This window comes from Theropithecus gelada, chromosome 3 (genome assembly GCF_003255815.1).
Source record: "Theropithecus gelada isolate Dixy chromosome 3, Tgel_1.0, whole genome shotgun sequence".
NCBI lineage: Eukaryota > Metazoa > Chordata > Mammalia > Primates > Cercopithecidae > Theropithecus > Theropithecus gelada.
Genome location: NC_037670.1, coordinates 89188590 through 89202060, shown reverse-complemented (window position 1 = coordinate 89202060; position 13471 = coordinate 89188590). Strand labels below are relative to the sequence as shown.

The 13471-nt window shown below is 37.9% G+C and overlaps 1 protein-coding gene across 6 annotated transcripts in view; it reads left to right on the top strand.

Moving 5' to 3' along the window:
* Positions 1 to 4395, top strand: part of CCDC126 (coiled-coil domain containing 126) — a 41164-nt gene extending 36769 nt beyond the window's left edge. For 5 of the 6 annotated variants that reach the window (XM_025381236.1, XM_025381239.1, XM_025381235.1 and 2 more), the window contains one exon: positions 2603 to 3591. In XM_025381236.1, coding sequence (XP_025237021.1) covers positions 2603 to 2787 — 185 coding nt within the window. In that variant the 3' untranslated portion in view covers positions 2788 to 3591. Of the gene's footprint in view, positions 1 to 2602 lie in introns of all 6 variants that reach the window. The other variant, XM_025381234.1, reaches the window with a different exon arrangement.
* Positions 4396 to 13471: the final 9076 nt, after the last annotated feature.

Below are 13471 nucleotides of genomic sequence, written 5' to 3'. Positions count from 1 at the left end.
ATGGAGAAACCCCACCTCTACTAATAATACAGAATTAGCCAGGCATGGTGGCAGATGCCTGTAATCCCAGCTGCTCAGGAGGCTGAGGCAGGAGAATCACTTGTACCTGGGAGGTGGAGGTTGTGATGAGCCAAGATCGCGCCATTGCACTCCAGCCTGGGCAACAAGAGTTTAACTCTGTCTCAAAAAAAAAATTGTTTTTAAAATACGCAGTTCATCAATATTCATTATATTCACAGTGTTGTGCAGCCATCACTACTGTATCTTTCCAAAACTTGTACCACTCCAAACAAGAAATCTGTAACATCTGAGCAATAACTCTTTATTCCTTCCTTCCCCTGGTCCTTGATAACCTGTAGTCTACTTTCTGTTTGTATACATATACCTATTCTACATATTCTGTATAAGTGGAATTGTACAATATATGATGTTTTGTGTCTGGCTTATTTCACTTACCATAACGTTTTCAAGGTTCATCTGTGTTATAGCATGTATCAGAATGTCATTCCTTTTTCTGGCTGAATAATATTCCATTGTGTTTACATATATACCACATTTTGTTTATCCGTTTATCTGTTGATGGACACTTGAGTTGTTTCTACCTTTTGACTGTTGCGAATAAACCTGAAATGAACATTGGTGTATAAGTATCCCTCTGAGCTCTGAGTCCTTGCTTTTGATTTTTTTTTGGGGGGGTATATACCTAGGAGTGGAATTCCTGGGTCATATGGCAATTTTATGTTTAAGTTTTTGAGGAACTGACAAACTATTTTCTACAGCAGCTGCACCATTTTATATTCCCACCACTAATGTGTGAGGGTTTCAGTTTCTCTGCATCCTTGCCAGCACTTATTTTTCATTTCTTTGGTGACAGCTATCCTCGTAAGTGTGAAATGGCATGTCATTGAGTTTGGGTTTGTATTTCCGTAGTGGCCAGTGATGTTGAACATCGTTTCATGTACTTATTGGCCATTTGCATATCTTCTTTTGAGAGTGTCTATTCAAGTTCTTTGCCCATTTTAAAACTTGATTGATCTTTTTGTTCATGAATTGTAAGAGATCTTTATATATTCTGGATAGTAGATCTTTATCATGTATATGGTTTGCAAATGTTTTTTCCCCTTCTATAGGGTGTCTTTTCATTTTCTTGATTAATGTCCTTTTATGCACAAAAGTTTTAAATGTCGATGAAGTTCAATTTATTTTCTCTTTTGTTGCTTGTGGTTTTCTGATAGAACCATCAGCACATTTATCAGTTGTTAGATGATTTCTCTCCTGGTGATCCTGGATTAGGGCATGGGCTGATTTTTTGGTACATGATCAACAAAAATAACAGTATTCGTTGTCACTAACTGAGTACCTAATACATGCTAGATGATTTTGGGAAACCTGAGAAAGAGAATTCTAAGGCAGAAAAGCCTCATAATTTTATTCTTGCCAAGTAAAGTTTGCTAAAACTCCATAACATTACAAAGAGGTTAGAAGATACAGTCTTCCCCACCTTTTTTCTGTGGGAAATTTAAGTCAGAACTACTGCTAGTGTCCTACTGCACTGAACAGGTTCCTGGCATTTGCGCTGGACCCTAGGCTCCCCCACAACTCCACCCCTGTAGAGGTTCTCTATTTCTGTATTTCATGGACTCTCTTACTTAGCTAGCTTTTTACTTTACCGGCTTAGTCTATGTTATTTTTTATTTTTATATTTTCGAGATGGAGTCTCGCTCTGTCGCCCAGGCTGGAGTGCAGTGGCGCAATCTTGGCTCGCTGCAAGCTCTGCCTCCCAGGTTCAAGGGATTCTCCTGCCTCAGCCTCCACAGGTAGCTGGGACCACAGGCGCATGCGACCACGCCTGGCTAATTTTTTACATTTTTAGTAGAGACGGGTTTTCACCATGTTAGCCAGGATGGTCTCGATCTCTTGACCTCGTGATCCGCCCGCCTTGGCCTCCCAAAATGCTGGGATTACATGTCTGTGGTATTTTTTACAAACTGCTTAAGAAACTCAAGATAAATGAATTACTTACAGCAAGACTAATATTTTGAACCAGACTTTGAAATCTATTATATCGCCCTGGAAAAGTGAGAGTTTCCCCCACATTTACAACTCCAAAATTCCTTTTGGAAACTCTTTGTAAATGATGCTGTTGATTTAAAAATTAGGGCAGGATCAGTGGCTCACACCTGTAATCCTAGCACTTTGGGAGTCTGAGGAGTGCGGATCACCTGAGGTCAGGAGTTCAAGAGCAGCCTGGCCAACATGGTAAAACCCCATCTCCACTAAAAATACAAAACTTAGCTGGGCATGGTGGCGGGAGCCTGTAATCCCAGCTACCCAGGAGGCTGAGGCAGGAGAATCACTGGAACCAAGGAGGTGCAGGCTGCAGTGAGCTGAGATCATGCCACTGCACTCCAGCCTGGGCGACAGAGGGAAACTGTCTTAAAAAAAAAAAAAAAGGCTTTTCCTATTTGTAGTATGAGTGCATTCTCTCTAGTACATTTTCTCTAGATGACCCAGTAGTTGTCCACCTCTTTCCTTCAAACTGTAAAAACACAAAAATTAAGAGCTCTGTTAATGTTTATTTTATTCTGATTTTTTCCCCTAGCGGATCTGAAAAGAACAATTGCTGTCCTTCTGGATGACATTTTGCAACGATTGGTGAAGCTGGAGAACAAAGTTGACTATATTGTTGTGAATGGCTCAGCAACCAACACCACCAATGGTACTAGTGGGAATTTGGTGCCAGTAACCACAAATAAAAGAACGAATGTCTCAGGCAGTATCAGATAGCAGTTGAAAATCACCTTGTGCTGCTCCATCCACTGTGGATTTTATCCTATGGCAGAAAAGCTTTATAATCGCTGGCTAGGACAGACTAATACTTTACAATAAAAGCTCTACACATTTTCAAGGAGTATGCTGGATTCATGGAACTCTAATTCTGTACATAAAAATTTTAAAGTTATTTGTTTGCTTTCAGGCAAGTCTGTTCAATGCTGTACTATGTCCTTAAAGGGAATTTGGTAATTTGGTTGATGTGATAAGCAGGTAGGTGAGTTTTGTATAAATCTTTTGTGTTTGAGATCAAGCTGAAATGAAAACTCTGAAAAACATGGATTCATTTCTATAACATATTTATTTAAGTATATAACATGTTTTTTGGGCAAGTGGAGAATATTTAATCATTCTGTCATTTGTTCTCAATTGATGTAACTGTTAGACTAAGGCTATTTGAAAATGTGCTTATTTCTAGTACTATATTTTGTTATTCCAATTATGAGCAGAGAAAGGAAATATAATGTTGGAAGTAATGTTTTGAAATCATGACCCAAAGAATGTATTCATTTGCACTATCCTTCAGAATAACCGAAGGTTAATTATTGTTTATTTTTAAAAATTACACTTATAAGAGTATAATCTTGAAATGGGTAGCAGCCACTGTCCATTACCTATCATAAACATTGGGGCAATTTAATAACAGCATTAAAATAGTTGTAAACTCTAATCTCATACTTAAATTTTTCTTATATTCTGAAGAATGAAAGATATTTTTATGATGAGAGTAACAATAACTAAATTATTCATGATTTTTCACATACATGAATGTTCTTTTAAAAGTTTAACCCTTTGAGTGATGCTATCAGGAAAGCACATTATTTCCATATTTGGGTTAATTTTGCTTTTGTCCAGGAGGAAGGGACTTGGGAGATGAACTCTTGAGGACTTTAGCCAGATGTATATAATAAAGGTACTTTTGTGCTGCATTAAATTGCTTGGAAAATGTTAACATTATATTATATAAGAGTATCCTTTATGAAATTTTGAATTTGTATAACAGATACATTAGATATTCATTTTATATATGGCCACTTAATTAAGAACATTTAAAGTATAAACTATGAAGATTGACTATCTTTTCAGGAAAAAAGCTGTATATAGTACAGGGAACCCTAATCTTGGGTAATTCTGGTATAAAACAAATTATACTTTTATTTAAATTTTCCTTGTAGCAAATCTAATTGCCACATGGTGCCCTATATTTCATAGTATTTATTCTCTATAATAACTGCTTAAGTGCAGCTAGCTTCTAGATGTAGACTGTATAGAATTTAGTTTAGATATTGTATTGTTCATTATTATAATATGCTACCACATGTAGTAGCAATAATTATAATATTTTATTAAAATAAATATGTGAAATATTGTTTCATGAAAGACAGATTTCCAAATCTCTGTTCTCTTCTCTGTACTCTCTACCTTTATGTGAAGAAATTAATTATATGCCATTGCCAGGTAGAAGTTTGGAATAATTGTTTAGTCTCTCCTATTAGATGTGGACATTTTTGTTTTTGTTTTTGTTTTTTTCAGGGATGAAATAAAATATATTATTTCTACCTACAAAGTATTACAGGCTTTTTTCTTTAATGTTGGTTGTGCATTTAATAAATGATAGTTAAAAGGAATCTTAAGAAAATTTTGGTTTTGTTTCAATTCCAGATAACTTTTTCAAAAGAGAAAAACTGAAGGTTACCCAATAGTGCCTCTCATTTGGTACCTAGGGTAGGAGAGTCTGAGTGCAGAGATAGATTGGAGAACTAAGGCTTGACTTCTTAAAAATCAACAGTAAACTGATAATCTGAAATGGGTAGCAGCCACATTTAAAAATCAACAGTAGACTGTTGGTTTTTAAGAAGTCAAGCCTTAGTATTTATATTTTCAGTTAATCTTAATTTGGACATTAGCACAGAGGGCATCACTAAAGGTACTAAAAACTTGCAAACTTGTATCAGGGTGTCTTTGGGTTTACTTTAAGCAAATATATGAAATTAAAAAGTAATTTAAACATTATTTCAGGTAGTTAATGATAGATAACTTAGGTCTCATTAGTTTTCAAGAAACACGTATGATTTTGACTCTGGAGTTACATAGACTGCAGAGACTCAAGTCTGCTTTTTTGTTGAGCATATTACTTATTTTGAATTTACAGAAATCTGTCTCATGTCATTTAGTTATGCCTTGGAAGCCCAAAGTGTTAGCAGCTTACATAGGAGCCTCTCACACACAGTTTTGGTTTAAATGTAAACAATATTCTGTTTTTAACCAAACACTTTGAGCTGAGTAGCTATTAATGTAGTTACCATTTTTTCCCCTTTCTCTTATAGAAGTATCTACCTGAAAAGGGAGCATGATGTAATGAAACAGACCAAAAAATATATAGTTAATTGAAACCATTTTTCTCCCATAATTGAAAGCCCTGAATGATTCTTAAGAACTTTTGTTTAGGGAACTGGTATTGCTCATGTAGTCTCAGCTACTCAGGGGCTTGAGCCTGGGGGCTGCAGTGAGCCACGATTGCACTACCGCACTCCAGCCTGGGCGACAGAGCAAGATCCTGTCTCAAAACAGTAACAACAACAAACCAGGCGAAACAATGAGAATATAGAGAAGCACAATGGGAAAAAGTCTGAAATCTTTCTACCCAGGGATAACTACTGTTGATATTTTAGTAGATAAATGTGAATCTGATTTCCCCTCCCCACACTCTCTAGTGACTTCCCATTTCTACTTAAAATCCAAAGTTCCCACTGTGGCCTTCAAAGCCCTAATGTGCCCCTGGATGCCTCCTGACCTCATTTCTTACCACCCTCCTCCTTCCCAATTCCTGTTCAGTCATACTGACTTGTCCTTCCTAGGACATACCAAGCATGCTTTTGCCTCAGTAACTTCAAACACCTTATTCCTCTACCTGCCACCACTCTCACCCACAGATAACGTCATGGTTCCCTCCCAAACAGCATTCAGGTGTACATTTAAATGTTACTTCTTAAGGGAAGTCATCTTTGACCACCTTCCTAAAATACTAGGCCTCAGCACGCTTAGCCATTTTACTTTTCTTTGTAGTTCTGATATACTCAACTTTAAATGGTATATTAACTTATTTTGTTTTCTCTCATGTTTCTTAGAATATAAACTCCATGGAGGCAAGGACTTCATCATGTTCATTTATGTAACCTGGGCATTTACAACTGTGTCTAGCTCATAATAGGTACCCAATTAATATTTGTTAAGACAATGAGTTACTAAACCCATTCTATACTTTTTTTGCTTTGTGCATATATACATACGTTTTAAAAATAATATACTTTTTTTTGTACAATGTAGGATGAATTTCTAAGTCAGCAAGTAAATAACTTTAATAGTTACTCCATTGTGTGGCTATATCACATTGGTGTATCTTTCACTTAATTATTAAGCATTTTGGTTGCAGAGAAAAGATTTAGCCCGAGGTGTGAGACAAGTCTGAAGAGAAGTGGGAAGTCTATAATAGAGTGTGGGGAGGGGAAATTAGACTCACATTCACATTCTTTTTATTGCTTCATGCTGTTACTGTTATTTTAGATGTTGGAGGTAACATAACAAAATATGATTAATACCCATATGGGGGAGACAAAATGGTGAAATATCTCCATTTGTATCAATATATAAGGACATGGAAAACCCAAAATAGGTGTTCATCCGCATACTCTGTTTTATATCAAGAGCAGCAGGCTAGAAGCATTTTGCAGCATAGGGAGAAGACTGGGAATAAAATGTACAATGGCTAATTCATAATTTTGTTTGAGAGTGGGGAGGAGATTGAGTAGTGGTCAGATTTTTGCTTGAATCAGATTGAGTTTGTTGCTTTTGGCTTAAATGAATCAATAATATTAGTGTGCATTTAAGTAAGGAAGTTAGGACATGATTTAAAAAAAATTATTGTCCTTCAGATGTTACCAGTATCAGTATGTTTCACATATCTTTTCAGATGAGTTTCGGACCTCCGTCGAGTCCTTCGTAGGGCAAGTGTAACTTCACACTGCTTTTAAGTGTTGGTTAGCAGCAGCATCTATTTGAATAAATCACTGTTTTTAACTTAATCTTCTTTGGTGCTTAATTCATCCACCCACCCACCCTTTCTTTACTAATTATTCAGGCAAAGAAATAAACTTTCTGAGGAGTCTATGGAGGGGAGAGGGTGATACAGTTGATGTGATATCAAGGCTTGGGGAGAGGAAACATTTTTGTGATTGTTTCTATGCAAAAAGGGCATTTATTTTAATATAGAAAATATTATTTTGAAGTTGTTTTAAAATACCTTATATTTTTAGAATGGAGGTTGGGAAAATTTGGTTCTTCCATCGATTTAATGGTATGACTGTGGGCAAGTATGTATGTGCTTTCTTTTCTTTGTTTTTTTTTTTTTGAGATAGGTTCTTGCTCAATTGCCCAGGCTACAGTACAGTGGCACAATCGGCTCACTGCAGCCTGGACTTCCTGGGCTCAAGCAGTCCTCCCACCTCAGCCCCCAGAGTAGTTGGGACTACAGGCATGGGTCACCATGGCCAGATATTTAATAATTTTTTATGTTTTTTTCTTTTTCTTTTTTCTTTTTGAGAGGGAGTCTTGCTCTGTCGCCCAGGTTAGAGTGCAGTGGTGCAATCTCGGCTCACTGCAACCTCTGCCTCCCGGGTTCACACAATTCTCCTGCCTCAGCCTCCCAAGTAGCTGGGACTACAGACACATGCCACGACACCTGGCTAAGGTTTTGTATTTTTAGAGACAGGGTTTCACCTTGTTAGCCACGATGGTCTGGATCCCCTGACCTTGTGATCCGCCCGCCTCAGCCTCCCAAAGTGTTGGGATTACAGGCGTCAGCCACTGTACACGGCCTTTTTTTTTTTTTTTTTTTTGAGACGGAGTCTCGCTCTGTCGCCCAGGCCGGACTGCAGTGGCGCAATCTCTGCTCACTGCAAGCTCCGCCTCCCGGGTTCACACCATTCTCCTGCCTCAGCCTCCCCGGTAGCTGGGACTACAGACGCCCACCACCATGCCTGGCGAATTTCTTGTATTTTTAGTAGAGATGGGGTTTCACCGCATTAGCCAGGATGGTCTGGATCTCCTGACCTCGTGATCCACCCGCCTCGGCCTCCCAAAATGCTGGGATTGCAGGCATGAGCCATGGCACCTCCCAATTTTTCATGTTTTGTAGAAATGGGGTCTTGCTATTTTGCTCAGGCTGGCTTCGAGCTCCCGGGCTCAAGCAATCCTCTCCCCTCCCACCTCTGCTTCCCAAAGTGTTGGGATTACAGGTGTGAACCACCACACCTAACCATGTATGTGCTTTCTGATTTGGTGTCTCCAGCTCCAAATCATTGATAATGTCTATCCTATGTGACTACATGGAATTTTGGTAACATAAGCATATGTGTTTAAAACCCTTTCAATTCTTTTTTTTTTTTTTTTTGAGAGGGAGTCTGGCTCTGTCGCCCAGGCTGAAGTGCAGTGGCCGGATCTCAGCTCACAGCAAGCTCCGCCTCTCAGGTTCACGCCATTCTCCTGCCTCAGCCTCCCGAGTAGCTGGGACTACAGGCGCCCGCCACCTCGCCCGGCTAATTTTTTGTATTTTTTGGTAGAGACCGGGTTTCACCGTGTTAGCCAGGATGGTCTCGATCTCTTGACCTCATGATCCGCCCGTCTCGGCCTCCCAAAGTGCTGGGATTACAGGCTTGAGCCACCACGCCCGGCCCTTTTCAATTCTTAAGAAGAAAATATATAAAAGAATTATCAGATTGTTCACCTCAAGTTTCTAGTATGAGGCCTTGCACAAATAGGTGTTCAATATATATTTGTTATATGAGAAAAGGCATCTTTGGAATAGCACATATAAAGCAATATAAAGATATTTCATGGTCCTACAGTTCTTACACTGTATCACAACACAGTCCAAATCCAGTATTTCTAAAAAACCTTAAGGAATGCATAGTACTGTGTTTCAAATGGTATGTTACAATCCATTAGATGTTATCAATTTAGTGGGTTGTGATTAGCATTTTAAAGCAATGGAATATGAAATATCATGAGCTTTAAGTTGGGGCAAGTAAGAAAAACAGAAAAATTCTATTATAAGTAATAAGGGTAAATGTTTCCTGAAGCTTCAGTTCAACTGTGTGTGTGTGTGTGTGTGTGTGTGTGTGTGTGTGTGTGTGTGTGTGCTGGGTCATGATATCAAATGTATTCCTTAGATAAGTTAAAAGTTTTAGAAGTCATTGACGCAGTATAGTTATATAGATTATAATTTACACAGTGCTGTTCTCATTTTGCTTGATTTAAGAAAACAAAATAATGGATATAGAAGGGACTATTTTTCAGGTGGAGGAGGTAATTAGAAGAAACTAAAATACACCTACTTTACTAATAGGCTCAGGTCATGTTTTGGGAAACTCTTGGTCAAATATTTTTGAAGACTTTCCTTCCCCCTTCCCTCATACTATGCAATTAATGATTTCTCTCATTTCTTATGAGAAAAAAATGGAATTGTCAAATTTTTAACTATCAACTGACTTGTTTGATTATTTATTTATTTTTTGAGATAGACTTTCACTCTTGTTGCCCAGGCTGGAGTGCAATGGTGTAATCTTGGCTCACCGCAACCTCTGCCTTCCGGGTTCAAGGGATTCTCCTGCCTTAGCCTCCCGAGTAGCTGGGATTACAGGCATGCACCACCATGCCCATCTAGTTTTGTATTATTAGTAGAGTTGGGGGTTTCGTTTCTACATGTTGGCCAGGCTGGTCTTGAACTCCCGACCTCAGGTGATCCACCCACCTCGGCCTCCCAAAGTGTTGGGATTACAGGTGTGAGCCACTGCGCCCGGCCTCAACTAACATTTTAAAAGTCACACTAAGAATTGTGAACACCCTACCCTGAAGACAAATTATATGTGTTGCTTAAAAGGAATGAAAATTTGATGTTTTAAAAAATTCCTGTGACAAGTTCCTCTTAAAATTATGCTTACTTGCTACTTAATCTATCAACTTAGAGAAAGCTTCCTTACTAACTTGCTTCAAATGAGGCAATAGAGCTCAATTTTTTTTTCAACATTTTATAAAATATTTCAAGCATGCAGCCAAATTGAAAAAAATGACAGTGAACACACATCAGATTATATATAATATATATATAATTTCCCGAGCAGCTGAGATGTGCGTGCCATCGTGCCTGGCTAATTTTTGTGTTTTTAGTAGAGATGGGGTTTCACCATGTTGGCCAGGCTGGTCTCAAACTCCTGACCTTTATGTGATCTGCCCGCCTCATCCTTCCAAAGTGCTAGTTTTTAAATTATACTCCACCACAGCTACTAATCCATTTTATCTTTTTATGCTTTTCAAAACAAATTACAGACATCAGTACACTTCCCCATAAACACTTTAGCATGTAAATCATTAGCAAATTTGGTATTTGTTTAAGGTTTTCTTCTTTTGATATAAAAGTAAAATGCACAAATTTTAAGTATGCACTAGCTGAGTTTTGACAAATGCATTGACCTGCTTACGCAAACTCCTATAGATATAGACCATTACCGTCACACCGAAAAGTCCCCTCATACTCTTCCTGGTCAATTCTCACCTCTCTTCGCACAAGGCAAAATTTTCCACCATAGATTTGTTTTGCCTATTTTAGAATTTCACATAAATGTAATCATAAAACATGTATTCTCATGTCTGGCAGCTTTCACTCATCAGTTTTTGGTATTCATTCACGTTGTTTGATGTGTCAGTAATTGATTGCTGAGTTGTGTTTCATCGTATGAATCTGACATAGTTTGTATATCCATTCTCCTATTGATGAACACCTGGGCTATTTCTAGTGCTTGGCTATCATGAATAAAGCTGATATGAACATTCTAATAGAAGCCTTCTTGTGAATTTAACCTTTCATGTCTTTTGGATAAATATCTAGGGGTGAAATTACTGGATCATAGGATAATTGCATTAAGAAATGCACCTTTTTCCGAATGATCTTTCCCCAAAGTGTTTGTGCTATTTTACATTCCCAATGATTGGATGTCTCCATATTCCCTCATTCCCAGGGTAGGTAAAAGGTAATAAAAGAGTCATAATACCTCCTTCCATCAGGGAAATGCAAAATATTGTCTTTAAAACAGAGAATAAAGGTACTAGTAGAATGACTTTTTGATCAGTCACTGTCTTTTGGTGTCCCCAAACTTGTCTGTTAATTGTAATATAAAGAAAGTGGCTGGGTGTGGTGGCTAATGCCTGTAATCCTAGCATTTTGGGAGGCCTAGGTGGGTGGATCACCTAAGGTCAGGAGTTCAAGACCAGCCTGACCAACATGGTGAAACCCTGTCTCTACTTAAAAACACAAAACATTAGCCGGGTGTGATGGCAGGTACCTGTAATCCCAGCTATTCGGGAGGCTGAGGCAGGAGAATCGCTTGAATCTGGGAGGTGGAAGTTGCAGTGAGCTGAGATCGCGCCATTACACTCCAGCCTGGGCAACAAGAGCAAAACTCCATCTCAAAAAAAAAAAAAAAAAAAAAAAAAGTAAGGTCTAGCCTAGAGATGACTCGTCCTTTGGCAAAATTCAAAACTAAATTGCTACCTATTTCTCTGTAAATAATTACGTGGTTTTTGTCTTGTTTTTGTTTTTGCTTGTGTTGTAGACTTACTGTGCTCTGAGGCATCTGGTTATAATGGGCTTTTGATTCCTATTCCATGTTATTGTCAGTTTGCATTGTTTTCTTCTTTACTCTGTTAATATGGTGAATTGCATTGACTGATGTTAAGCCAATTTTGCATTCCCGGAAAAAACCCAACTTGGTACAAAAGGTTTGTATTATTCTTTTTATATTTTACTAGAGTTAATTTGCTATTATTTCGTCATAGGAAATTTAAAAATCTACATGTAATGAGAAGAAAATGATCTGTGATTTTTTCTTCCTTATAAAAGATATAACAATGGAATGCAACAGATGATCCTTGATTGGATATTGCTATGAAAAAATATGTGCTATAAATGGTATTTTTGGTGACAATGGGGAAATTTATAGAATGAGTATGAGATGAAATTATGGAGCTATTTTTATGTGTTGAGGTGATAATGCGAGTCATCCATTGTTAACAGTTTGTCATAATAGCTTCCTGATTTATCTATATTTTGTTTTTTATAATTGTGGTTGAACTGTTTCAAAGTAAGTTTCATACATTATAACATTTCATGCCAAAATACTTCACACATCTGGAAAAAGGTGAGTTTTCCTACCTAAATTGTTGATTTTTAGGTGTTCATTGTACTTTTTTTTCTTTTACATGTTAGTAAGTTTTATAAAATATGAAAAGAAAAAATTTATATAAAGTTTGTTTAATCTTTCTAATGAATTATTTTATCTTCATGTTGTAACTTTTTTTGTCCATAATAAGGATTTTTTTCTTAAAAGTATATTTTGTCTGACACTAAAATAATTATCTCAGAATACCAATATACTATCTCAAAATACAAGTGTAATTTCTTTTGGTTAATATTTGCTTGTTTTTTTCCCCTTCCTTTTCCTTTGAAGTTTTTTCCCCTGTATGTTTTAGATGTGTCAATAGCCTATGTTCAGATGTTTTAATTTCTCCAATCTGAGATTCTTTTTCTTTTAACTGGTGAACTTAATCTATTTACCTTTGTTGTGATTACTGATATGTTTTCATTTACTTGTCTTATTTTGTGCTCTTTATTCTTGTTTTTCGTTTTTTGTTTGTTTGTTTGTTTGTTTGTTTTTTGAGATGGCATTTTGCTCTTTTGCCCTGGCTGGAGTGAAGTGGCCTGATCTCGGCTCACTGCAGCCTCCGCCCCCCAGGTTCAAGTGATTCTCCTGCCTCGGCCTCCCAAGTAGCTGGGATTATAGACGTATAGATGCCTGCCACCATGCCTGGCTAATTTTTGTATTTTTAGTAGAGACGGGGTGTTGCCATGTTGGCCAGGCTGCTCTTGAACTCCTGACCTCAGGTGATCCACCTGCCTTGGCCTCCTAAAGTGCTAGGATTACAGGCATGAGCCACTGAGCCCGGCCTATCCTTGTTTGATGTAGGAAAACAAACAGCTTTTTCTGCTACTACACGCATACAACACGGAACAATTCTGTGACCAAAATATGGGAGGGTGATTTCTCCTCACACCAAGCAGTTCTTCAGCAGACACCAGCTGGGTGTCTGTAATTCAGTTCAGTTCTGACACAGTCTACCAGGAGATAGTGTCAGGTCCCACAGGTTAAAGGCTTCATCCCATACAGTGCCATTTCAGGTGAAATGGTCACCAATCAGTGACCAACCGACTATAAACTGGGGGTTCCCATGATCCTCTTTTTGGGTTTAATTTGCTAGGGTTGCTCCCAGAACAGAGGGTAACACTTCACTTACATTTACCCATTTACTAAAAGGATATTTTAAAATATACAAATGAACAGCCAGATGGAAGAGATATGCAGGGAATGGTATGTGGGAAGGGATAGAGAGCTTCCATACCCTCTCTAGGCGCACCATACTCCAGGAACCTCCACTTGTTCAGCAATTTTCAAGCTCCCCAAACCCCGTCCTTTTAGGCTTTTGTGAGGGCCTCATTAAGTAGGCATGATTAATTATGTCATTCATCATT